The 27,027-nt window shown below is 49.4% G+C and overlaps 1 protein-coding gene across 1 annotated transcript in view; it reads right to left on the bottom strand.

Annotated features, from left to right (window-relative positions):
- COMMD1 (copper metabolism domain containing 1) overlaps positions 1–2,125 on the bottom strand; it is a 124,146-nt gene extending 122,021 nt beyond the window's left edge. Inside the window, exon 1 of the mRNA XM_050952248.1 lies at positions 1,902–2,125. Within this exon, the coding sequence (XP_050808205.1) occupies positions 1,902–2,087 (186 nt within the window). The 5' untranslated portion in view covers positions 2,088–2,125. The remainder of the gene's footprint in view (positions 1–1,901) is intronic.
- Positions 2,126–27,027: the final 24,902 nt, after the last annotated feature.

Genomic DNA, 27,027 nt, shown 5'->3' with positions numbered 1-27,027 from the left:
ATCCTGTCCTTCCCCAGCCAAGCTGGGACTAACAGCTGGACCCCAGTGCACGGTCTGGGGCACCCCCAACCCTGCCCCTCCCCAGCTCCTGGTCCAGCACTCAGAGCTTAAATATGCCTTGGGATGGCTTTGAGGGGAGGGGGGGTTTGATGAGGGCACCTCCATGACCCCCAGGCGCTAGGCAGTCATCCACCCATAAAACCGGCCCTGCTCACTCCCCCAAGTGATGACCCCCACAATACTCTGTGACCTTCACTTCAGAGTTGCCGCAGGTGGTGACACTGACTTCAGAGCTGGGCACCTGGCCAGCAGCTGCTGCTCTCTGGTCACCCAACTCTGAAGACAGCGCCCCTGTCATAAACAGATAGCTAAGGGTTAATGTCTCTTTCACCTGAAGCACCTGACCAGAGGACCAATCAGGAAACCGGATTTTTTCAACTTTGGGTGGAGGGAATTGAGTGTCTGAGTCTTTTGTCTTTGTTTTCCGTCTGCCTGCTTTCTCTGAGCTTTGGAGAAGTAGTTCTACTTTCTAGTCTTCTGTTTCTAAGTGTAAGGACAAAGAGATCAGCTAGTAAGTTATATGGTTTCTTTTCTTTGGTATTTGCATGAATATAAGTGCTGGAGTGCTTTGATTTGTATTCTTTTGGAATAAGGCTGTTTATTCAATATTCTTTTAAGCAATTGACCCTGTGTTGTATCATCTTAATACAGAGAGAACATTTGTACTTATTTTTCTTTCTTTTTATATAAAGCTTTCTTTTAAGACCTGTTGGAGTTTTTCTTTACTTCAGGGAAATTGAGTCTGTACTCACCAGGGAATTGGTGGGAGGAAGAAATCAAGGGGAGATTTGTGTGTTGGATCGCTAGCCTGATTTTGCATTCCCTCTGGGGAAATAGGAAAGTACTTTTGTTTCCAGGATTGGGAACGGAGAGGGGGAGTCCCTCTGTGTAGTTTCACAGAGCTTGTGTCTGTGTATCTCTCCAGGAGCACCTGGAGGGGGGAAGGGAAAAAGGATTATTTCCCTTGGTTGTGAGACTCAAGGGATTTGGGTCTTGGGGTCCCCAGGGAAGGTTTTTCAGAGGGACCAGAGTGCCCCAAAACACTCTAATTTTTTGGGTGGTGGCAGCAGGTACCAGGTCCAAGCTGGTAGCTAAGCTTGGAGGTTTTCATGCTAACCCCCATATTTTGGACGCTAAGGTCCAAATCTGGGACTAAGGTTATGACAGCCCCTGCCAGCAGCCGCACAGAAGTAAGGGTGGCAATCCCACTGCTCACCACAACCCCCTGTTGCGTCACCACCAACCCTCTTGCCCTCCCCCCCCCCGAGTTACAACACTAGGAGATTTCAGATGTAAACATCTGAAACCATGAAACTGACTATTGAAAAAACCCTATTACCATGAAATTGACCAAAATGGACCATGAATTTGGTAGGGCCTTAGTTATGTCTAGTCGGTGGCTAATCAAACCAGCCTCAACCAGTAGAACATTTAAAAGAAAACGTAGCCTTCTTCCCTCTTCCAGGCACTAATAACCGCCCGCCATGCCAGCCATGCCCCGTGGTTTTACCCACCCACTTGTCCCAAATCTCGGGTGCAACTGGAACATGGCTGAAGAACAGACCTACCGGAGCAGGGGATTTATTTTGGTTTTTTTAAGCAAACGGGCAGGCACCAACCCCGCTGCTCCTCTGAGGTTTCAGGGACCATCCCAACTGCCTCGGGGCAACCCCAGCCCCCAACTCCGCTTGGCCACACGGATGCTCACGGGGCACGTCCAAGAGAAGACTGAGGAGCTGGGTCTGTTTAAACCACGAGGCCTCCGTGTCACGCCCGTCAAGTGTCCGTCCCGACACCCCCTCCCCGGTCCCCCGGCCCAGCCCGGCCGCGGGCGCTGCTACCTTGAGGACGCCGCTCATCTTGGCGAGCAGGGCCCGGAACTCGTGCGGCGCCGCCTCGGGGTAGAGCTGGCCCCGCAGCAGCTCCTCGGTGATGCCCGCGTGGCCGTAGTACGTGGCCTGCGCGATGCCGCTCAGCAGCCCGCTCAGCGGCTTGGAGCCCTCGGGCTGCGGCTGCTCCGCCGCCATGCCGGGACTACAAGTGACGGGGGCCGGGCGGGGACAAACCCAGCGATGGACGGAGCCCGCCGCGCTCTCCACAGCGACCCCTACCGGCGCCTCTGCACGCGGCTCTGGCCCGAGCGAGCTCTTCCCTCCGCCGAGCGCCGCCCTCTGGCAGCCGCCCCGCCCGAGCGGCTCTTCTCCCCGGAGCCCGCTTGGTTCTTCCCCGCCCCGCCTCAAGGGGCGTGGCCTGAGCCTGAGCCAGCCCTGGAGCCCCCCCACGGTGACACCCAGCCCGCTCCCCCCGCAGACAGCAGCCCCCCGGGAAGGAAATCCCCCCCCCCCAGCCCAGGGTCAGCAAAGGGGGCTTGTAAGACTGGACCAAGGCTGCCTAAGCTCTGCCCCTTCACCCGTCACTGCTGGCGCTGCAGGGACAAGTGGAAATTTCCTGCTCCCCGGAATTTTTTTTTGTTAGTGTGTAATGTAATTGAAGGACTGATGCTTTTAGGCCACTCTACCTCTTCACTGTAGGTAACCATTCACAAGGGCCGGCTGAACCAAAAGATGCATGTATAGATATTATCAATACATTTAAATGGAGTAACCCAAGAACAACAGCAAGGGACAACACAGATTCAGGAGTCAGTACCCTAACGTTAAATGTTAACAATATGCAAACAATTTTCTCTCTAAAGATCGCAACAAACAATCATCTTCAACTGCAAACACACCACTTCAAGATACCTCAAGTATACTGTTCAGGACAGCTGTTATCTTTCTTCCCAAACCTAATTTTAACAGTCTCACATGGAGTAAAATGTCCCCCTTCCCTGGATCTCATGGACTCATAGGTAATACTACTGTCCCGGTTTCTGTTGTCCACCACCTCCTAGCAGCAGGTCCAAAAAACAGCCTCTAGTGCTTCATATTTGAGCTGAATGCAAAACACAACTTCTGTTACTTGAATCTTAATTCTAGCTGCTCAAACCTGGCAGTTTCCACTCAATAACCTTTGTAGAACTGTTGGGTCTAAACTTTTGGTGAACTTTGGGGAGCCAAAACACACCCAGACTGGCCGTCTCTGCATAATCCTTTCTGAACCCTTTATCGAACAAAGCACTGACCTGCAAACTACTCATGACACCCCCTTTATTAAGTAGCCATTAGCCTTTATCTCTATGCATTTACTTGTTAAACTTGCTTTTCCTGTAAAATATTGATTGATTATGCATGACCATTATCTTTTGTTAATCACTTTGTTTACTTCTGTGTATAAATATTGATGCTCACCCCTAATAAAGGGGCCACACTTAATCTAAAGCTTTGAGAGCTAAGGATAGTGTGAGCCCGTTGATCAACGCATTGGTGTCTGGTCTCTGACAGAATTGTGTGCCCCATACCAACTCCGCACGAACTCGGGTGCTGGAGAGGTGAGTGAGGACTTGCTTTATTACCTAACAATTTGGGGGCTCGTCCGGGATTCCTTCTGGTGCGGTACCTCTGTCCAGTGGTCAGACCACTCATATATGAATTGGCAAGGCGCCACAGGAGATTTCTCCCAGCCAATTCAATATTGAGGGGTCGTGTACTGGACAGCAGGGTAAACGCCAGTTGGAGGGCTCCTGTCAGACACCATGGGTCAAGGGACTAGCGTGCCTCTTGAGAGTCCGTTGGGGATTGTAAATAAGTTATGGAACGAAGGGAAACTCCCAGTACAGACAGGAATGTCTAGGAAGAAGTTGTACACACTATGTGTAAGGAATTGGACTGGGTATACCGCGGTATTGGCCGACCCGGAGATGAGGTGGCCTTCGTATGGCTCTTTCGAACAGGCTGCCTTAAGAGGAGTAAAGAGCCAGATCGAAAAAGACCATCCGGGACAGTTATGTTACTGGTTTTGTTGGGACACAGCAGCAGAGCTGTGGAAATCTTTAAAAATTATGGCAGTCAGGTACTCTCCCGAGAGTGAACCCCCTCCAGGTTATTTCGATGAAGGGTGTAGACCACGGCGTGTTTTGACTCGTCAGCTGGTCCCCTCTGCACCTGCCCCTATTCCTCCGCAGGGGAACTCTCTCCTTGTAGCAGAGGGGAATCTGCAGGATACCAGATTGGAATTTCTGCAGAAGGATGAGGAGGAAATGGAGGGGCAAACCTCGGGAGGAGTGGTTACTAGGCTAATGTCCAAGCAGGTACGGCAGGGTGCATGCCCCCCCCCTGAGGATAGCCCAGAGGATGTCCCCGTCAAATCTCTTGTGAGTAATAAAAGTATAGTTAGAGAGATGCCTTTACAGGTGCACGATCAACCTTATATGGGCAATGATGGACGGTTACAACATGCTAATATTGTGGAATATAAAGGATGGCTAGAATGGGACTTGAAAGAGTGGGGACAGTTGTCAGGGTCTTTTGGGGAAAATCCCCGAAAGATCATAGAACTTCTAGAAAGATTGTTTTTAAGTTATAATCCTACTTATACGGATGTGGATCAGTTGTTAAGTAGAGTTTTGACCGGAGAGGAACGTAGTAGATTGTGGATGGCAGAAAGGACATGGGGAGATAGCAATGCAGCTAATCATACTTGGATGGATAGGCGGGATCTGGCCGCTGGCTGGAATCCCCTAGACTGGACTCAGCCAAGGCTGACTCAGCTGCGAACAGATCGAGAGCGATTGTTAGAGAGACTCAAGGAAATGGCTCGCCGCTCGCCTAATCAGGCTAAGTTCATGCAGATTCGGCAGGAATCTGATGAGCCGCCCAGAAAGTTCTGGTCGAGGCTATTGGAGGGGGCCCGAATGTTCACTCAGATGGATCCTGAGAGAGAAGCAGACCACCCTACTCTTATTTCATTTTTTGTGAATCAGTCGGTGCCCCCTGTAAGGGATTACTTCTTAAAGTTTCGCCCTGGTTGGGGAGGTGAGTCAGTCACTTCAGTGTTGGACGTAGCTGATTTTGCCTGGGAGAAAGAAAGGGAAAGTAGTAAAAAGAAAGAGAAAAAGGAAGAATATAAGCTGATGGCTTTAGCTTTTCACGGCGGTGTTCGAGGCAAAGGCCGTGGCCGTGGCAGGGGATTCCAGGGTGCTCGGGGAAGAGGGTCCTGGCGACCCCAGCCATCAGGAAATTGTTTTCAGTGCGGACAGCCCGGTCACTTTAAACGTGAATGCCCCTGGGGACGCCCAGAGGGTCTGGTTGCATCCGCAGATGCTTATACAAGTGAGGAATACACCCCTGCACCACCAGCTCAGCCCATTCCCCAGGCCTGGATCAACTACGGGAAACAGCAGCAGCCGCAGCAAACTCAGCCTCCTCAATGACGGTACCCCGGGGGCGAAGGCAAACAATGTGATGGTCTTATTTCCTTAATGTCTTTAGCCGGCTCCTTTCTCACTTTCTCCCCTCCCAGCAAAGAGCCTCGTTTAACCCTTTCAGTCCAGGGACTGCCTGTCTCTTTCCTCATTGATACTGGGGCTACTTTCTCTCTTTTAAATCATGCCCCCTCTCCCTGGCTATCCTCTGAGGTTAAAACTGCGACTGGGGTGGAGGGCAACCCACAGTCTCTGGAACTCACTTTGCCTTTGAATGTTGTTTATGCTGATAAATGTTTTCCTCACCGTTTTCTTTTTTCCCCAGCTTGTCCGATCCCTTTGATGGGCCGGGATTTACTCTGTAAGCTTGAGGCTACTTTAACCTGCACTCCTGAAGGGGTAGGATTATTGATGACAGTGTTAGGAGATTCGGCCCCTACTCAGGGTAATTGGGAAACACCCCCCTCTCTCTCCCCTGACCTCACTGACTTGCCTTCAACCCTCTGGGGAATTTCTGACACTGATGTTGGCCTGCTCCTTTCGGCAGAGCCCGTAAGGATTCAGGTGAAGCCTTCCTTAACCCCCCCGTCAGTCCCTCAATACCCCCTGTCGCTGGAAGCCCGGGAGGGCATCCGCCCCATTATCGAGGGATTCATTGCACAAAAGCTAGTCCGCCCTCAGCGCACTCCCTGTAACACCCCTATACTGCCTGTCAAAAAGCCTCCTAAAAAGGACGGAGACCCTGTTCGTTGGCGCTTTGTACAGGATCTACGAGTTGTTAATCAGTATGTGGTCCCTCTTCATGCAGTAGTTCCTGACCCAGCTACTATCATCAGCCAAATCCCCTGGGATGCTGAGTGGTTCACTGTTATTGACTTAAAATCAGCTTTTTTCAGCATTCCTGTGCACCCAGACTCTCAGTATCTCTTTGGTTTCACCTGGGAGGGACAAAGTTATGTCTGGCAACGACTTCCTCAAGGCTACAGAGACAGCCCCACGATTTTCAGCCAGTGCCTCCGCCACGACTTGGAAGGTTTCACCAGTCCGCAGGGATCCACACTGGTCCTATACGTAGATGACATCCTATTAGGTAATCGCGAAGAAGCTGCCCTCCGCATCGATGGTAAGGCACTTTTATTATACCTACACACCAGAGGCCACAAGGTAGACCCTAAAAAGATTCAGTGGGTCTCACAGAAGGTCCGATATCTGGGCTTCATGTTAACCCCAGAGGGAAGACAGATGGACCCAGCCCGCATAAAGACTATTCAAAACTGCCCTCTACCGAACACCAAGAAACAACTTCGAGGTTTCTTAGGATTAATTGGCTTCTGTCGCCCCTGGTTGCCGTCCTGCGGGGAGTTAAGCAAACCGCTCCACCGACTCACTGCTAACCTTGCTCCTGACCCTTTGCAGTGGTCCCCAGACACTATTCAAGCCTTTCAGTTACTGAAGGACAGTGTGGCCTCCTCCATGTCTCTCCGCCCCCCCAATTACAGCAAACCCTTTCACCTTTTTGTCCACGAGAGGGGCGGAATTGCTAGTGGTGTCCTTACCCAGCTGAGCGGGCCCCACCATTTCCCGCTTGCTTTTTACTCTCAGCAAATCGACCCTGTCGCTCAGGGAACCCCATCCTGCACCCGGACTCTGGCAGCAGCTGCCCTGCTGATCACAAAGGCAAAGAGCCTAACCCTGGGTCATTTTACCACGGTTTGGACCTCTCATGCCTTGTCAGCCCTTCTGCGTAGGGGCACAACCCAAGTCTTTTCGGCCCATCGTCAGCAACAGCTAGAGGCCGAACTCTTAGAAGACACTAACCTAATTTTTGAAAGGTGTGGACCCCTTAATCCAGCTACCTTGCTTCCTGACCTGCCAGTCCTCCAGGATCAGCACGACTGTGTGGAAGTAGTTTACAGCATCTTACAGATAAGAGACAACCTGTTTGACGTGCCACTGGACAACCCCGATTGCATCCTCTTCTCGGATGGAAGCTCCTTCTATGTTGATGGCAAGCGTTTCACTGGTTATGCTGTCACCTCTGAATGGGACATTCAAGAGGCCGCCTCACTGCCAGGCAACTGGGGAGCCCAAGCCGCTGAACTCTATGCCCTGGCCCGAGCTTGCCAGTTGGCCGCTGGTAAGACCGTTACCATTTTTACTGATAGCAAATATGCTTTTGGAGTTGTGCATTGTCATATCCACCTCTGGAAGTTTCGAGGTTTCCAGACAGCTGCCGGTAAACCCATTCAGCACCTCCCCCTCATCCACAAGCTTTTGGACGCCCTCCAAAAACCCTCTGTCCTGGCTGTAGTTCACTGCCGGGCCCATACTAAAGATAGTAGCCCCGTTACCCGTGGGAATGCCCTGGCTGACGCCTCCGCCAAGAAGGCTGCCACCTTACCTTTAGCCATGCCCACATTGGCTATTGCAACCTCCTCCTTTACTCCACCGCACCCCGTACCAGTACCCGCTGCTGAACTACAATCGTGGGAAAGCCTCGGAGCCACTCTGGTCAAAGGGACCTGGCTTATGCCAGATGGCCGAGCCTGCCTCCCTCGCTCCACATACCCCGTGGCAGTTCGCTGGCACCATGATAAAGGGGGTCACTACGGCACGCACGCCCTCGTGGACACTATCGCTCGCTTTTGGTATGCTCCAGGCATTCAACCCTATTGCCTATCAATAGTGAAAGCATGCAGCACATGTCAGCGTAATGGACCTGCTCCGCCTCTTAACAAAATTAAGGGTGGAAGACCTCCGCCTGCTGCTCCATTTCAACATCTTCAAATTGACTTTGCAGATATGCCAAAGGCTTTTGGGAAAAAGCACCTCCTTGTTTTGGTTTGCCCTCTGACTTCCTGGGTCGAAGCTTTTCCTACTGCTAATTGTACTGCTGCCACAGTGGCGAAGATTCTCCTTAGAGATATTGTACCCCGTTTTGGCATCCCTCTTGTGCTCGACTCAGATCGCGGACCTCACTTTACTGGTCATGTCCTTGGCCGTTTAGAACAAGGACTGGGCATTTCACACTCCTTTCATACACCCTACCACCCCCAGTCTAGCGGGAAAGTTGAGCGTATGAATAGGGAACTTAAGTTTACATTGGCTAAATACTGTCAGGAAACAGGATTAAAGTGGCCTCAGGTACTTCCCTTGGTCCTGTTTCACCTTCGTACTCGCCCAACCCGCGCATTGGGATTATCCCCCTTTGAACTGCTCTATGGACACCCCCCTTTCAAAGGCGGGGCGCTACCACGTGCTGATGTTTCACTATTGGGAGGGGATCATATGACCGCGTGTCAGTTTCTCTCCCTACAGGCTCGCCTTCGTACCCTTTGGAAAGCCTCGCAGTTTTCCCAGACCGTGCCGCTGGAGGAACAAATCCACCCGTTCCAACCAGGGGACTTCGTCTGGGCCAAAAAGTTCGTTCGTGACGACACCCTCCAGCCAAGGTTTACTGGACCCCACCAGGTTCTTTTGACAACCCAGACTGCAGTGTTCCTGGAAGGACGCAAATCTTGGATCCACCACTCCCACGTCAAGCCAGCCGTAGTGGACCACAGTGACGGACCAGCAGCTCTTGTCACCACTGAAGACACTGCCTTCGACCAGTGGACCAGCTTACCTCTCTCAGACATTAGACTTAAATTGACTCAAAAAAAATGAGAGGACCCTTTATTCTGACAACTGTATGGTTTTTTTTATGCTTTTTTAGTTTATTTTCTGCTTATGAAGATAATGCTTTTATTAGATATTCCCACGAGGTTAAAACTCGTATTTTAGGAAATAGAAGTGATTGCTGGGTATGTACTCAATTTCCAGTAAATGCAGCACAGGGACTCCCCTTCACACCCATTCCCCTAACCACTGCTAATATGACTTGGATGCCACCGACTAGAATAAAAGATCCAGTCCAACCCAATCTTACATGGGACAAAACAGGAGTGCCAATTAACAAATATCTCAGGGTAACCAATCAAACAGGATCACTGTGTTTTGTTAAAGAAAAAGGGTCAACTTTTGTGGGAACAAGTAAATGCAACATATATTTTAATGGCACCGCCTTTAGTAAAAATCTTGGCTTCAAGCCTTGCGCATCCCACTTATCCCATATGTGGATCCCTCACCCCGATCCAACCTTTTCAACTTTTTCATGGAGGGGCAGGTTTTCAGAGTCAGTTTTTAAAAAGCCCTGCTCAGATCTCGAGGGTGTCCAACTAATTGTTAAAGGATACACAATTGCCTTCTACAACTGCTCAAGCAGTACTACACTGCCCTTTGAGGACAACACTACCAAATTGTGCCTCTGCAGTTCACACAACGACCCCTCTGCGTTACCAGGGGAACAGTGGTACAACGGGTGGTGAGTTACCTCCTACTTTGAGAAATGGAATACCCAAAACGCATTATATGGAACATACTGGGTGTGCGGGCCCAAGGCTTATTATTTTCTCTCCCCTGATTGGGCAGGGTCATGTTATTTGGCATGGCTAGCACCGCCTTCTCGCATCTCCCTCACTCCCCCTCATTTTCCCCACGTTCGTAACATCCGTGAAACTGACAGAGATATTAATCTCCGTGATGGTTTGTCCTGGCAGCGGTGGGCTGGTCACACTAGCTTGAAGGGTGCTATCATCCGCCTACAGGGACTATTAGAATCTTTGACAAATGAAACTGCAACCCTATTTGAAAATCAGGCCGGGGAAATGTCCCAGCTGCGCCAGTTAGCTTTGCAAAACAGAATGGCTTTAGATATGATGTTAGCAGCCCAGGGAGGAACTTGCGCCCTCATAAATGAAGAATGCTGTGTTTTTGTAAATGACACCTACTCTGACACTTTTCAACGTACCAAACACCTAAGGGAAATGGCTAAAAACTACTCCTCTGGCCAGCCACCTTATGATTGGTGGGGAGCCTTATGGAATTGGCTGCCCGGACTTGGGTGGGTTAAAAACCTCTTGGTGGGTGTTGTTGGGGCCATAGTAGTCCTTATAATACTGTGTTGCTGTATTCAGTGTGTCCCCTCCCTCATAAACTCATGTAAGTCAGTTTATTCTTTTCCCACTTCAGCTAAAAGCCTTACTCTCTTCGAATTGGCCCAGGCTGAAATTGCCAAGCGGCCCTTAAGATCTTGAAATAGGGTGTAGCTTTTTGATTAATAGTTATCTCAAAGCTACAAATGGAGGAATGTTGGGTCTAAACTTTTGGTGAACTTTGGGGAGCCAAAACACACCCAGACTGGCCGTCTCTGCATAATCCTTTCTGAACCCTTTATCGAACAAAGCACTGACCTGCAAACTACTCATGACACCCCCTTTATTAAGTAGCCATTAGCCTTTATCTCTATGCATTTACTTGTTAAACTTGCTTTTCCTGTAAAATATTGATTGATTATGCATGACCATTATCTTTTGTTAATCACTTTGTTTACTTCTGTGTATAAATATTGATGCTCACCCCTAATAAAGGGGCCACACTTAATCTAAAGCTTTGAGAGCTAAGGATAGTGTGAGCCCGTTGATCAACGCATTGGTGTCTGGTCTCTGACAGAATTGTGTGCCCCATACCAACTCCGCACGAACTCGGGTGCTGGAGAGGTGAGTGAGGACTTGCTTTATTACCTAACAGAACCTGCATTGTCATTCTTTTCCTAGTTTGGAAGATGCTAAAAATTGCATCCTGCTGTTGCTTCATCATCGCCTTGATGCCATTCATTAGAAGATTCCAAAGACAGAAGTCTTTAATTGTATCCTAGACATCATCAGAGATTTCCTCTTCTTTAGCCTTCCAGTAACTTATTCACTAGAATATTTACAGAAAGGCTCTGATCCAGCAAAGCACTAAGCACATGCTTTACTTTAAGCACAAGTCAGCCCAGAAGGGTTGTGAACACACTAAAAGCAAATTCAGAATTTTTCTCATAAGTACTATTTCAAGACTTGGGGGGGGGGGGGGGGGAAGTTTGCTTAGCCTATAATACTTTGGGGCCAATACTGGTCAGTCTATTACTCTACATATTGCATTGGCATTTCTCATTGCATAGGTATTGGACAAATGACGTTAGAGCTTCGTTGATGGGAAGGTGATTTCATTTCCTTTGAGCCATTCCAGCAAATCTGCAATTCCACTGTGCCCCATGTGAACACCAAAGCCCAATTTACACGATCAATGAATTAACATGTAAGTTTCCTACTGCATAGTTTTGGGATAAAGTTCCCAAGAATTAGCCTGGTGGAACTTTTATTAGCGTGCACTCTGTCCTCTTTGCAGCATCACCTTTTGGGATCTTTGGTGTTGTCCAGATATTAAAAGGTGACAAGTTAGGAATAGGGCTATATGCTGATATTCAGCAGGAGGTAATGGCATTGTGGTCTAAATATCAAGTTTAAAATAAAAACCCCAGAATTACAGATTTGAAACTTGGCAGGGGTGCTGCAGCTCATCATTGTCTGAGGGAGAAGAATTGAATTCCAGACAGTAATTGATTTTTCAGATTAACAAAATTTTGTCTTCTCTGCATGCTCATTTAAGATCTCACGTTACTCTTTGTAAGCATAGGGATTTATCCCGGTGTCTTTGAGACATCTTCATGCATTCTTTCTCTCAGAAGACATGTACTGTTCCATGGTTAAGGATGAAGCTAGCTTTAAAAGTCTGGAAACTAAAGGGATCCAGATATTGCCCTAGTGCCATAAAATCCTTCACTGCACACTATCATCCTATCCAATTAGCACCTCCCACAGAACCTTAACTTTGCCCTATAAACTCTGTAAAAATAAGTGCAAAGTTCAAAGTGGCAGTGCTAGATTAAAAAGTACCATTTCTTAGCCAAGGGATCCAAATCTGATGTCACACTAATATATACTGCAACATTACTGTACGCAAAAAGATGACCATCTCTGTTAGAAAACTTTACAGGGGGAGCTCTGGGAGAAAATCACAGTTCCTCTTTAGTTGTTCACTCAGGAGCCTGGGGTTTACCCAACCCCCTTGAAATAGGCTGCAGGAACCATCCAGAAACCCTATGGGTGTTCAGGGACCCTCAAGAAACCAGATCCAGATCCTGTCTCAGTTGCTATGATCTCTGGGAGCCCCATACAATCCCTCACAAAGTTGTTCTATACTCCCCATAACTACAGCTGTCCTCAGGACCCTCAGGGCATGGCCACTGAAAAAATAATATAAAGGCCCAGAAATCACTAAGGCTGAAAAAAGAATGCTATATGTACACCCAATGCACTCCTGCCTGCAATACACTCAGTCTCCAATAAATGCCTCAGCATGACCCTTTACCTGGAGTACTCTCTGTGGGGTCTGAGGAGGGAGGATGATGCCATGGAGGAGGCCAGTCTCCTCTTCTGCGCAGGAGCAGGGACAGCCACATGCAAAGATTCCTCGGCATGCATAGCTCTGAGGGAGAATCGATCCTATCTTATATACATTAGGTGCTACAAACAGGAGCGGTGCCAGAATTTCTGGCGCCCTAGGCAGAATTTGGGGGGCAGCATTTTGTGCGCTCCCCACGGGGCACGCGGGAGCTTTTGGTTCCACTCTCGTCACGCCACTGAAGAAGGACCCTCCGCCGAAATGCCGCAGGCGACAGTGGCAGTCATTGAGCTGCTCAATTGCCTGCCGCTGTTTTCCGTGGCACATCGGCAGAAGGTCCTTCTTCGGCGGCAAGATGGGAGCGGAACCAGAAGCTCCTGTGCGACCCGTAGGGAGTGCACAAAATGCTGCCCCCGAATCCTGGCGCCCTAGGCGACCACCTAGGGTGCCGCCTAATGGAAGCGCCGGCCCTGGCTACAAAGTATAGTTTGTATAGTTAAACATACAAACTGCATACATTTACATATATGTATAACACCATGTAATCAACCCATGTCATGACACCAAAGAGATCATTCATTCAAACTCTGTTCATAAAAATATTCTTCAACTCTACCAACACGTTGCACTATAAGAAAGTGTATAAAATGCTGACATAAAGTATTGCATGCTGGGATTATAGTCCTTTCAAAATCTTTTCTATACATTTAATTAACATATATTAAAATCAACCGAATACATGTGTGATAGGGCCTTCAGTGGCTGGGGAGCCTAGTGGCTAGATCATAGGTTGTGGGGGTATAGAGGGACTTGATCTTTCCTTCTCCCTCAGATCCTGGCCCAGGGTCCTGTGTCACTCAATCCCTAAACAGGGGAAATGGATCTTTTCCCCAGCTGTAAGCAGGGGTTCAAGGCCTGTTTTCCTGGCCTGCTCCCTATGCAAATCCTTTTGGTTTGGGGAGCAGCCCCGCAAGTCCAGTTGCCCCACAATTGGGGCTTATCTGTTCGTTCCCCTTGGCAGGGGGAGATTTACTTGACTCCAGCGGCTGCATTCTTTAATCCCTGCTGTGCCCAGCTGCAGTCTCTCTGTTCCTTCACACATCCACCCTCATGGCCCCTTTGGGGTCTGCCCTCCCTCCCCAACTGCTCTCCCCCATCCCGTGAAAAGAAGTCTGCATTCAGATGCACTTTCCCATATAAAAGCTCAAACGGTGAGAAGCCGGGATGCTGGATACGAAAGGAGAAGGGCTGGAGGGAAAGGTACCACCTCATGATTCTGGAATTTGTGTCCTTCATGGCATGGAGCCAATGGAGAGGGCACGGTCGGTAATGAGGGTGAAGTGTGCAGATAATAACAGAGAAGATAATAACAGAGTGAATCTATGACCCATTTTACCACCATGGCTTCTCTTTTGATTACAGTATAGGTCTTCTCTCACGGGAATAGCTTCCTGGTAATATATAGGATTGGGCGTTCATCACCCCCGGCTACCTGTGATTGAACAGCTCCTAGGCCCACGTCTGAGGTGTCTGTTTGTAACAAAAACTCCTTGGCAAACTCAGGGCTGTACAAGATGGGTTTCTGAGAGAGCTGGGACTTCAGAGTTTGAAACGCCTCCTCACAGGCTCTGGTCTACTGGATCATTTCAGGACTCTCGTTCTTGAGGAGATCGGACAGGGGGGCTGCAATGGAGGAGAGTCCTGGGATAAAGCGGCGGTAATACCAGGCTAGTCCCAGGAATCGGTATACATGTTTCTTTGAGGATGACATGGGGCACAGCTGGAGGGCTTGAACCTTGCTAACCAAGGGTCGGATCAAGCCCTTTCCCAATGTGTACCCAATGTGTACCCACCGTTCTTCCCAAGGTGGCGTTTGGCGGGGTTCTGCAGGACTGAAGTCACATGTTTCAAATGGTGTTGCCAGTTGCAACTATAAATTACCATGTTGCCAAGGTACGTGGCTGCATATCTGCTATTGGGATGGAGAATTCAGTTCATTAGCCACTGAAATGTGGCCGGGACCCCATGCAAACCAAAGACCATGGTCTAGAACTGAAAAAGTCCAAAGGGGGTGGAGAAAGCGATTTTTTCCCTGGACTCGGGTGTGAGAGGGATCTGCCAATAGCCCTTCATTAAATCTAAAGTGGTGGTGTATTCTGCCTTTCCCAGCTGGTCAAGCAGTTCATCAACCTGTGGCATTGGGTAGCACTGAACATCGATACTGAATTGACCTTGTGGAAGTTGATGCAAAAACAGGTGCTTTCACTGGGCTTAGGGATCAGTACCATAGGGCTTTTCCAGTCACTAAATGATTCCTCAATCACCTCCAACGCTAACACTGAGCAGAGTTCCTCTTTCATGGTCTCTCTAAGCTTCTGGAGGAGGGGCCAGGGCTTTTCTCTGACCTTAACTCCTGAGTCCATTTGAATATTATGAGTTATTAGGTGAGTCCGCCCTGGTTGGGTCGAGAAAACAGAAGAGAAGGCACTGATCAGTTTTTGCGCCTGATTTATCTGCTCTGGGATAAGATTGTCCCCAATCTTGACCATCCCCTGGAGTTGAGGCCTCCACTTGTGGGCCTAGTTTGGGCTCTGGTGGGTAGGGCGCTATTGGTAAGTCTTCCTGGGCTTTCCACAGTTTTAACAGGTTCAGTGGCAGATTTATCATACCTTATGTTTGTCAGGTTGCTTGATTTCATAGTTCACCTGCCCCAAATGTCGGATCACATCATACAGTCCTTGCCAGCGGGCTAGGAGCTTCGATTCTGAACTGGGCAACAATAACAGCACCTGGTCACAGGGCTGAAACTCCCATTTATTGTAAGCTACTTCTTGGGTATCCTGGGCATTAGGAGGTTCTCTCTGGCAAACAAGCCTAGGGCCTCAAGCCTCTCACGCAGGTTTAAAACATACTGTACCATGTCGTTGGCTTGGGACGGCTGCTTTTCCCACCGTTCTTGCCTGGTGTTGCCTTCCATATAAAAGCTCAAATGGTGAGAAGCCAGTGGAAGACTGGGGTACTTCCTGCACTGAGATCAAGAGAGGTGGGAGCAGCTGGTCGCAATGCCGGACATCCGTCAGGACGAACCTTCGGAGCATTGTTTTTAGGGTTTGGTTAAAGTGCTCTACCAGGCCATCTGTTTGGAGGTGGTATACAGATGTTCTTAAGGTCTTGATTTTGAGTAAACAGCAGAGCTGCTTGATTGTCTGGGACATAAAGTTTGTCCCTTGATCTGTCAAGATTTCCCAGAGCACCCTGACTTGGACGAAGATGTTCATAAGTTCTGTAGCCATCCCCTTGGAGCACAGTGACACTACTTCAGGGTACCGGGTCGCGTAGTCCACTACAAGAAGAATGAACCGGTATCCAGCAGCGCTCTTCTCTAGCAGGCCAAATAAGTTGACTCCAATTCACTCAAAGGGTATACTTACAAACGAGAGGGGGATCAACGGGGCTCTCTCAGCTGGCCGAGGTGCGGAGAGCTGGCACTCTGGGCATGAGGCACAGAAGTCTGCCACTTCTCAGTAGACTCCTGGCCAAAAGAACTGGGCTAAAATCCGGGCTAGCATCTTTTCCCTTCCAACGTGCCCAGCCACGGGTATGGCATGGGCAAGTCATATAACTTCCTTCCACTATGATCAGGGCACCAGGAACTGATGCTGGCCCTCTTCAGTCAATTGGTCTTTCTCTATGCGGTACAGATGGTCACCTTGAGTCTCAAAGCGTGGGAACTGTCCCGCTTGTTGGCATTCGACAGTCTCTCCGTTCACTGCAGCCACCTGGGCATATGCCTGACTCAGGGTATCATCAGCCCATTGCTCCTCCACAAAATCAGAGAGGCGAGTCAGGATGTCCAATTTGGATAATGGAGGAGAGCTCCCCTCCTGGCTGGGAGGGGGCCTGGGCTGATGCTGAGAACTGGGAAGTCCTTTCACCAAGATCAGCAAACTCTCCCCCACGCAAGGGTCACACCTTCAGACTGGCGGGGGGCCAGAGGTAGGGGCCCTTGACCACTGGATGGGGAGTCTCACCAGTTGCCTCCAGTGACTGTAGGCCGGTTGCTAGTCTGTGCCTTCAGGCAGGCATACAGACAGCTCCTGCCTCTTCACCAGTCAGTCCATGACTGAGCCAGGCTCCCTTCTTTCTCCCCCTCCTCCAGGCCTGGCACTGGCTGAAGGTACTGCAAGTATAACGGGGCGGGGCTAGCTGAACCCACAGGTGTTCTTTAACCCCTGCCGTGTCCAGCTGAAGTCTCTCTGCTCCTTCAGAACATGCCACATCAGGCTGCCTTGGCAGACAAAAGAAAGGAACATCATTAAGGATGGATGAGCAGTATGTGTTGGGTGTTGAGAGAAACAGTGAGAAACTGGCTGGATCCCTTAATCATTCCATTTCTAGACTTTGAATGATGAGGTTTTTTTAAGGTTAGGGTTTTTTAAAGAAAGTATAATTTTAGGGGGAATACTAGCTTGACTCCATTGAAACACATGTCTAACCATAACTCTTTCTCTTTTGTGTGTGTGTGGCGGGGGTGGGGGTATACTGTATAATCAGTACAGCCAAATATTTCACGGTCACTAATACCTTCTAAAAAAGGGAATCAAAATAGTGAACCCATGGGGACAGATCCTCTGATGGTGTAAATCAGCATAGCTCCACTGAAGCCAATGGAGCAATGCCTATTAACACCAGCTGTGGATCTGGCCCTGAGTGTTTCTCTGTGAATCTCTGTATTATCTCCTCACTACTCCTAGCTGTTTTGCAACTCACCTTCCCACTGCTTTTGTCAGGTGTTGTCAGATGTAAAGTCCCTCTTCTAGGGATGCCCCACTCACTGTTCCTATTCCGGTTCCCTTGCAGTTGGGGGTTTCTTGGGTTCAGGCTGTGTAGGGAGCCTGTGGTCTGCTGTAGCTTATTAATTAGGTCTCCTTTAGACACCCTCCAGCAGTTCTGTTCCAGAAAAACCTCAGAACTCATCATCACTGGGAGAGAGAAGGTGAGGATAGTCAGCCTGGGAGCAGAAAGGTGACAAGATTCCACTTAGCAAGTCTAAAAGTTGTGCTGGGACCAGAACATCCCTTCTGATATTTGGCCACCAAAGGGATGAAGGTAATTAGAAACCTTCTGTAATAGATTAAATGGATTAAACCCCCATAAATTGATGAGTGTAACAAGTGCCCTTTATTCAGGTTAAACATAAGATGCAACAGTGGTCTTCAAGCCAAAGGCATAGCCACGCCATTAGGAATTTTAACTTCTTGGAAGGAGGGATTTTCACTGAGTGTTGCCTGGAGATAAGGATGTATGTCTGGGTGAGTGGAGAATCAAGATGAAGGCCTGGTCTACACTACGTGTTTAAACCGATTTTAGTAGCATTAAACCGATTTAATGCTGTACCCGTCCACACAACGAGGCCCTTTATATCGATATAAAGGGCTCTTTAAATCGGTTTCTGTACTTCTGCCCAACGAGAGGAGTAGCGCTAAAATCGGTATTACCATATCGGATTAGGGTTAGTGTGGCCGCAAATCGATGGTATTGGCCTCCGGGCGGTATCCCACAGTGCTCCACTGTGACCGCTCTGGACAGCAATCTGAACTCGGATGCAGTGGCCAGGTAGACAGGAAAAGGCCCTCGAACTTTTGAATTTCATTTCCTGTTTGTCCAGCGTGGAGCTCTGATCAGCACGGGTGGCAATGCAGTCTCAAATCCAAAAAGAGCTCCAGCATGGACCGTACGGGAGATACTGGATCTGATCGCTGTATGGGGAGACAAATCTGTTCTATCACAGCGCCGTTACAGAAGACAAAATGCCAAAGCATTTGAAAAAAATCTCCAGGCTATGATACAGAGTCCACAGCACGGTGCTGTGTGACATGCGTAACGGAAAGCCAAGGAATCAAATGGATGCTCATGGAGGGAGGGAGGGGATACTGAGGACTCCAGCTATCCCACAGTCCCTGCAGTCTCAGAAAAATATTTGCATTCTTGGCTGAGCTCCCAATGCCTGTAGGGTCAAACACATTGTCCGGGGTGGTTCAGGGTATAACTCGTCAATTTACCCCTCCTCCCCCTCCGTGATAGAAAAGGGGAAAAATCATTTCTTGACTTTTTTATATGTCACCCTATGTATACTGCATGCTGCTGGTAGACATGGTGCTGCAGCAGTAAACAGTAGCATCCTCTCTCTTCCCCTCCCCAGTGGTAGATGGTACAGTGCAGTAGGACTGATAGCCGTCCTCGTCATCAGCCCGTGAGTGCTCCTGGCTGGCCTCAGGTGAGGCCGGCTGGGGGCGCCTGGGTAAAAATAGGAATGATTCCCAGTCATTCCCAGTAGATGGTACAGAACGGCTGATAACCGTCTTCATCATAGCAACTGGGGGCTGAGCTCCATCAGCCCCCTCCCTTTCATGGGTAAAGAAAAGATTCTGTACTGCCTGGACTATCATAGCAGCGAGATGCTGGGCTTCTCTCCCCCACACTGCTTAAAGTCCTGCCTGGACTATCATAGCAGCTGAAGGCTGCCTCCCTCTCATTTTATCTCACTAACAAGTCAGTGTTTCTTATTCCTGCATTCTTTATTACTTCATCACACAAATGGGGGGGACGCTGCCATGGTAGCCCAGGAGGGTTGGGGGAGGAGGGAAGCAACGGGTGGTGTAAGGTTCTTGGGAGGCTACGGGCCTACCCAGGGTGCTCTGCAAGAACGAGGCCCACACACACTGTGAGTTATTGGCTTTAATGAAGGTAAAGTGACACACCTGCAACGAGGACTCCTGGCGTTGCTGTCACGGAGGCGGGGAACCCAGCGCACCGAAGCTCGGCCTGGTATGGAGTCCAAAGGCGGGACCGGGATCATGCAGCTATATATACAAGACACAAACACAACTCATACATAAGCAAATAGGGACTTTCCACAGGCTGTGTCCGCCCCTTGGCCAAAGACCAGAGACTTTCCACAGGCGGCGTTCGCCCTTTGGCTAAGGGCCATGCAAACTGGCCCTAACCAGTTAAGAGCGGATTATAACTGGCGTGCTGTGTCCTACAGTGACCGGCCGCCGAGAAAGCGGAAATACCCTAGCTAGGCCGTAACACAGTCTTCCGCAGTTCCCTACAGGTGGGGTTGTTGCAGGGGCACCCCCTGTGAATGGCATGCAGCTCATCATTTCTGTGGGATCTGACACGGAGTGGCTGTGCTCTCTGGTACACTGGTACACTGGTTCTCTAGTACACTTGCCCCATATTCTAGGCAGGACTGACTCTATTTTTAGATACCATAAAGGAGGGATTGACTCGGGGAGTCATTCCCATTTTTGTCTTTGCGCCCCCTGCCGACCTCAGCCAGGGGCACCCATGACAGTAGCAGACAGTACAGAAAGATAGATAGCCGTCATCTCATCGCCAATTTACAACGGCACAGCAGACAGTACAGAACGACTGATAACTGTCTCTGCTATCATGCAAAGGCAAATGAATGCTGCTGTGTAGTGCTGCAGTATCGCCTCTGTCAGCGGCATCCAGTACACATACAGTGACAGTGACAAAAGGCAAAACAGGCTCCATGGTTGCCATGCTATGGCATCTGCCAGGGCAATCCAGGGAAAAAGGATGCAAAATGATTGTCTGCCGTTGCTTTCACGGAGGAAGGAATGACTGAAGACATTCACCCAGAACCACCTGCGACAATGATTTTTGCCCCATCAGGCACTGGGATCTCAACCCAGAATTCCAATGGGCGGGGTAGACTGTGGAAACTATGGGATAGCTACGGAATAGCTACTTACAGTGCAAAGCTCCAGAAATCGACGCTAGCCTCGGACCATGGACGCACACCGCCGAATTAATGAGCTTAGTGTGGCCGCGTGCACTCGACCTTATACAATCTGTTTTACAAAACCGATTTATGTAAAATCGGAATAATCCTGTAGTGTAGACGTACCCGGAGAGAGACAGACACAGAGCCTGAACAAGCAGCTGGGAGCACAGCCCTGGAAGAAGCCTAGAAAAAGAGCTTTTGAGGGTAGTGGTTGAAAGAGTTGGTGTTGCTGTGAGCAAAGACACTGTCTCCAGTTGTTTGATTCCTACTGTGTTCAGGGAAACAGAACTTTGTGTACATTGCGTCAAATAAATACCTGACTCCATTATCAATTTCTCCTCCTAACAGAAACAACTTGCTAGATGTTGGCAAACCGCTCGGTTCAAGAATGAGTAAACACCAGTATAATTCCATTGAAGTCAATGGGGTTGCAGTTGTGTAGCACAGAATTTGGCCCATTATGAGTTGCTAAGAGCTCTAAAGGTGACATCTCTTACAGAGAGGGCATAGACACAGGGCTGGCCATGGCCCATCCAGTTAGCACTTCAGCCACCCAAAGTTCACCTGCTCCTACCCCGTGCCACTTGTCTGCTGATTGCCATCCTGCTCAACTCCAGGTGAAGAAGGAGGAGGCGTACCTGGTCCCCTCTCCTCCGCAGCCAGAATCAGGGCTCCCATCCCATCCCAGCTATGGATTGGCCAGGCTCTGGGTGGTTCTGAATGCGACGGCAAGATGTAGAGCAAGGGCAGAAAGGAGAGTCTGTCTGACTCCAGGGACCTGGATGGATTCTATGACTAACCCAGGGGTAAGTCCTGCCTGCTGGAGGGAAGATGCAGCATCTGCTTAGTACCAAAGTGTGGGGCAAAGCCTGGCCAGAGCTTTGGTCTGCAACCACCCAGACTTGCTCCAGGGACAGGGCAGGAATTCACTGTAGGTCATGTGATTCCCAGCCATCTCCAAACACCACAACACAGCCCACAATGCCTCCCTTCCCATTCCCTCCCTTCCCCCAGTATCCCTCTGTGACCCAGGGACCTCTTGGTGCCAACCATAAACAGATAGCTAAGGGTTAATGTCTCGTTCACCTGAAGCACCTGACCAGAGGACCAATCAGGAAACTGGATTTTTTCAACTCTGGGTGGAGGGAAGTGTGTGTCTGAGTCTTTGTTTTCTGGCTGCCTGCTTTCTCTGAGCTTTGGAGAAGTAGTTTCTTTTTTCTAGTCTTCTGTTTCCAAGTGTAAGGACAAAGAGATCAGATAGTAAGTTATATGGTTTCTTTTCTTTGGTATTTGCATGAATATAAGTGCTGGAGTGCTTTGATTTGTATTCTTTTGGAATAAGGCTGTTTATTCAATATTCTTTTAAGCAATTGACCCTGTGTTGTATCATCTTAATACAGAGAGAACATTTGTACTTATTTTTCTTTCTTTTTATATAAAGCTTTCTTTTAAGACCTGTTGGAGTTTTTCTTTACTTCAGGGAAATTGAGTCTGTACTCACCAGGGAATTGGTGGGAGGAAGGAATCGGGGAGACCTGTGTGTTGGATTGCTAGCCGGATTTTTGCATTCCCTCTGGGGGGAATAGGAAAGTACTTTTTGTTTCCAGGATTGGGAACAGAGAGGGAGATTCACTCTGTTTGGGTTCACAGAGCTTGTGTCTGTGTATCTCTCCAGGAGCACCTGGAGGGGGGAAGGGAAAAAGGATTATTTCCCTTTGTTGTGAGACTCAAGGGATTTGGGTCTTGGGGTCCCCAGGGAAGGTTTTTCAGGGGGACCAGAGTGCCCCAAAACACTCTAATTTTTTGGGTGGTGGCAGCAGGTACCAGGTCCAAGCTGGTAGCTAAGCTTGGAGGTTTTCATGCTAACCCCCATATTTTGGACGCTAAGGTCCAAATCTGGGACTAAGGTTGTTACATGAGTGGCAGCTGGTGGGAGATAGACAGAATCCAGAAGCCAGTAGAAATATTATATTTTTCTTTTCTCTGCTAAGGGCTTTTTAGCAGAGAGAAGCAGTTGGTTTTAAAAGGGAACCAGAGAGAATTTTTTTTTCTGCTCTCTCTCGCAGTTTGTGGCTTGCATGTTAAGGGTCTTTTGTCATGCAATAGCCCTCCCATTAGGAGGCAAGTACCAGCACTTATAGGCATGCAAAAAAAGTGGTTTTTCTGGTTTCCCTTCATTGAACATTAGCTAGAGAGAGAAAAGGACAAAAAACACTGTTGCTAGGCAGACTTCAGGAGGCAACAGAGAACCTGCAGTTCAGAAGATAAACACCGGAGGGCACCCCAACACAAGAAAACAGGAATCATGACTTCTAAGGCAAAAATTGAGGCCCAAGAGCAAGTCAGAGAAGCTGAACACAGGCGACAACTGGAAATAAAACAAACAGAGATGGAAATAAGAGAAAGAGAAAGAGAAAGAGAGGCGGCCCACCGCCGAGAAATGGAAAAACAACAAAAAGAAAATGAAGAGAAGGAAAAACAGAGAAAACATGAACTGGAGTTGTCAAAAGCTGGGCTGCATGTGCCAGCCAACCCTAACAACCCGGCGCCAAATATTGCTCCACAGCACAGGAAATTTCCCACCTACAAGGCAGGTGATGACACCGAGGCCTTCTTGGAAAATTTTGAAAGAGCCTGTCTTGGGTACAGCATTCCCGAAGACCAGTACATGGTAGAATTGAGGTCACAGCTCAGTGGACCTTTAGCAGAGGTGGCAGCTGAAATGCCTAAGCACCAAATGAATGACTATAAACTTTTTCAAACCAAGGCCAGATACAGGATGGGGATAACCCCAGATCATGCCCGTCGGCGCTTCAGAACCCAAAAGTGGAAACCAGAGGTGTCATTTCCCAAACACGCCTACTACATTGCAAAAAACTATGAGGCCTGGCTAACAGGAAACAACATTCAAACCTTGGAAGAACTGAACCTCCTCATACAAATGGAGCAGTTCTTGGATGGTGTTCCTGAAGACATCACACGGTACATACAAGATGGAAACCCCAAGAATATCGCTGAGGCGGGGGAGATTGGAGCCAAATGGATGGAACTGGCAGAAAGCAAGAAAGCTACTGTCAAGGGGAACGATTACCCCAGGGGGCACACAGACCATAAACCCTACCACCGAGGACCGCCAAAGACCCCACATACCACCCAAGTAAAGCCACAGATACCCTACCCTTCAACCTCACCAGTCTCCAGTAACTCACCTCGGGCCAGTGACCCATCAGATGGAAGATGCTTTAAGTGTAATGAACTGGGACATATCAAGGCCAAGTGTCCCAAGAACACCATGCGAGTGCAATTCATTACACCACCATCACACCAAAGATCCCCAGGCCCGGATGCCTCTCAAATACCCTTGGAGCGAAGGGAAAATTTGAGAGTGGGCGGAAAGAAGGTTACTGCGTGGAGAGACACGGGGGCACAAGTGTCAGCTATCCACCAATCCTTCGTTGACCCCAAATTCATCAACCCAAAGGCCAAAGTTACAATTTACCCCTTCATGTCACAAGCTGTAGACTTGCCTACAGCTCAACTGCCTGTCCAGTACAAAGGCTGGTCAGGAATGTGGACTTTTGCAGTCTATGACAATTATCCTATCCCCATGCTACTGGGGGAAGACTTGGCCAACCAGGTGAGGCGGGCCAAGAGAGTGGGAATGGTTACACGTAGCCAAACCAGGCAAGCTTCCAGACCCATTCCTGTTCCTGAGCCGTCCACAGAGGCCCCGTCTGTGTTACCAGAGACCCAGACAGAGGTAGTGGACCCGGATTCCATGCCTACCACTGAAACAGCCACAGCATCTCCAGTCCCAGGCCCGGAACTGGAACAGCAACCAGCACCAGCAAGTGCAACCCCATCTTCAAACTCAACGCCAGAGGGCGCCAGCGAGCCAGAACTGGCAGAAGCACAAGACAGCCATACCCAAAAGGCTCAGCCAGAGCCTGAAATACCCTCAGGTGCACCAGCGGAGAGCGGTACACCAGCAACGGAAACAACACCATCACCTACATCGCTTCCAGAGGGACCAAGCCCAAGTCCACAGTCTGAGGAAGAACTGGTGACCCCAGCCTCAAGGGAACAGTTCCAGACTGAGCAGGAAGCAGATGACAGCCTTCAGAAAGCTTGGGCGGCGGCACGGAGCACCCCACTGCCTCTCAGCTCTTCTAATCGATCCCGGTTTGTTATAGACCAAGGACTTTTATACAAGGAAATTCTTTCTGGTGGACACCGGGAAGAATGGCAGCCGCAAAAACAGTTGGTGGTTCCAACTAAGTACCGGGAGAAGCTCTTAAGCTTAGCCCATGATCATCCCAGTGGCCATGCTGGGGTGAACCGAACCAAGGACCGGTTGGGGAAGTCCTTCCACTGGGAGGGGATGGGCAAGGACGTTGCCAAGTATGTCCGGTCTTGTGAGGTATGCCAAAGAGTGGGAAAGCCTCAAGACCAGGTCAAGGCCCCTCTCCAGCCACTCCCCATAATTGAGGTCCCATTTCAGCGAGTAGCTGTGGATATTCTGGGCCCTTTCCCAAAAAAGACGCCCAGAGGAAAGCAGTACGTACTGACTTTAGTGGACTTTGCTACTCGATGGCCAGAAGCAGTAGCTCTAGGCAACACCAGGGCTAACACTGTGTGCCTGGCCCTAACAGACATCTTTGCCAGGGTAGGTTGGCCCTCTGACATCCTTACAGATTCAGGGTCTAATTTCCTGGCAGGGACCATGGAAAAACTGTGGGAAACTCATGGGGTGAATCACTTGGTTGCCACCCCGTACCACCATCAAACCAATGGCCTGGTGGAAAGGTTCAATGGAACTTTGGGGGCCATGATACGTAAATTCATCAACGAATTCTCCAATAATTGGGACCTAGTGTTGCAGCAGTTGCTGTTTGCCTACAGGGCTGTACCACATCCCAGTTTAGGGTTTCACCATTTGAACTTGTGTATGGTCACGAGGTTAAGGGGCCATTACAGTTGGTAAAGCAGCAATGGGAGGGGTTTACGCCTTCTCCAGGAACTAACATTCTGGACTTTGTAAGCAACCTACAAAGCACCCTCCGACACTCTTTAGCCCTTGCTAGAGACAATCTAAAGGATGCTCAGGAAGAGCAAAAGGCCTGGTATAACAGACATGCCAGAGATCGGTCCTTCAAGGTAGGAGACCAGGTTATGGTCTTGAAGGCGCAACAGGCCCATAAGATGGAAGCATCATGGGAAGGGCCCTTCACGGTCCAAGAGCGCCTGGGAGCTGTAAACTACCTCATAGCATTTCCCAATTCCTCACTAAAGCCTAAAGTGTACCATGTTAATTCTCTCAAGCCTTTCTATTCCAGAGATTTACAGGTTTGTCAGTTTACAGTCCAGGGAGATGATGCTGAGTGGCCTGACGGTGTCTACTACGACGGGAAAAAAGACAGTGGCGTGGAAGAGGTGAACCTCTCAACCACTCTGGAACGTCTGCAGCGGCAACAAATCAAGGAGCTGTGCACTAGCTTCGCCCCATTGTTCTCAGCCACCCCAGGACGGACTGAACGGGCATACCACTCCATTGATACAGGTAATGCTCACCCAATCAGAACCCCACCCTACCGAGTGTCTCCTCATGCCCAAGCCGCTATAGAACGGGAGATCCAGAACATGCTACAGATGGGTATAATCCGCTCATCTACCAGTGCATGGGCATCTCCAGTGGTTCTGGTACCCAAACCAGATGGGGAAATACGCTTTTGCGTGGACTACCGTAAGCTAAATGCTGTAACTCGTCCGGACAACTATCCAATGCCACGCACCGATGAGCTATTGGAGAAGTTGGGACGGGCCCAGTTCATCTCTACAATAGACTTAACCAAGGGGTACTGGCAAGTACCGCTTGATGAACCTGCCAAGGAGAGGTCAGCATTCGTCACCCATGCGGGGGTGTATGAATTCAATGTCCTTCCTTTCGGCCTTCGAAATGCACCCGCCACCTTCCAGAGGCTGGTAGATGGTCTACTAGCTGGACCGGGAGAATTTGCAGTTGCCTACCTCGATGATGTGGCCATTTTTTCAGACTCCTGGCCCGAACACCTACTACACCTGGAAAAGGTCTTTGAGCGCATCAGGCAGGCCGGACTAACTGTTAAGGCCAAAAAGTGTCAAATAGGCCAAAACAGAGTGACTTACCTGGGGCACCAGGTGGGTCGAGGAACCATAAACCCCCTACAGGCCAAGGTGGATGCTATCCAAAAGTGGCCTGTCCCACGGTCCAAGAAGCAGGTCCAATCCTTCTTAGGCTTGGCCGGATACTACAGGCGATTTGTACCACACTACAGCCAAATCGCTGCCCCATTGACCGACCTGACCAAAAAGACCCAGCCAAATGCCGTTAAGTGGACTAATGAGTGTCAAAAGGCCTTTACCCAGCTTAAGGCGATGCTCATGTCTGACCCCGTGCTCAGGGCCCCGGATTTTGACAAGCCATTCCTAGTAACCACAGATGCATCTGAGCGTGGTATAGGAGCGGTGCTCATGCAGGAAGCAA

Source organism: Gopherus flavomarginatus, chromosome 4 (genome assembly GCF_025201925.1).
Source record: "Gopherus flavomarginatus isolate rGopFla2 chromosome 4, rGopFla2.mat.asm, whole genome shotgun sequence".
Taxonomy (NCBI): Eukaryota; Metazoa; Chordata; order Testudines; family Testudinidae; genus Gopherus; species Gopherus flavomarginatus.
Note: the sequence above shows the minus strand (reverse complement) of the source record. Positions and strands in the feature narration are given on the sequence as shown.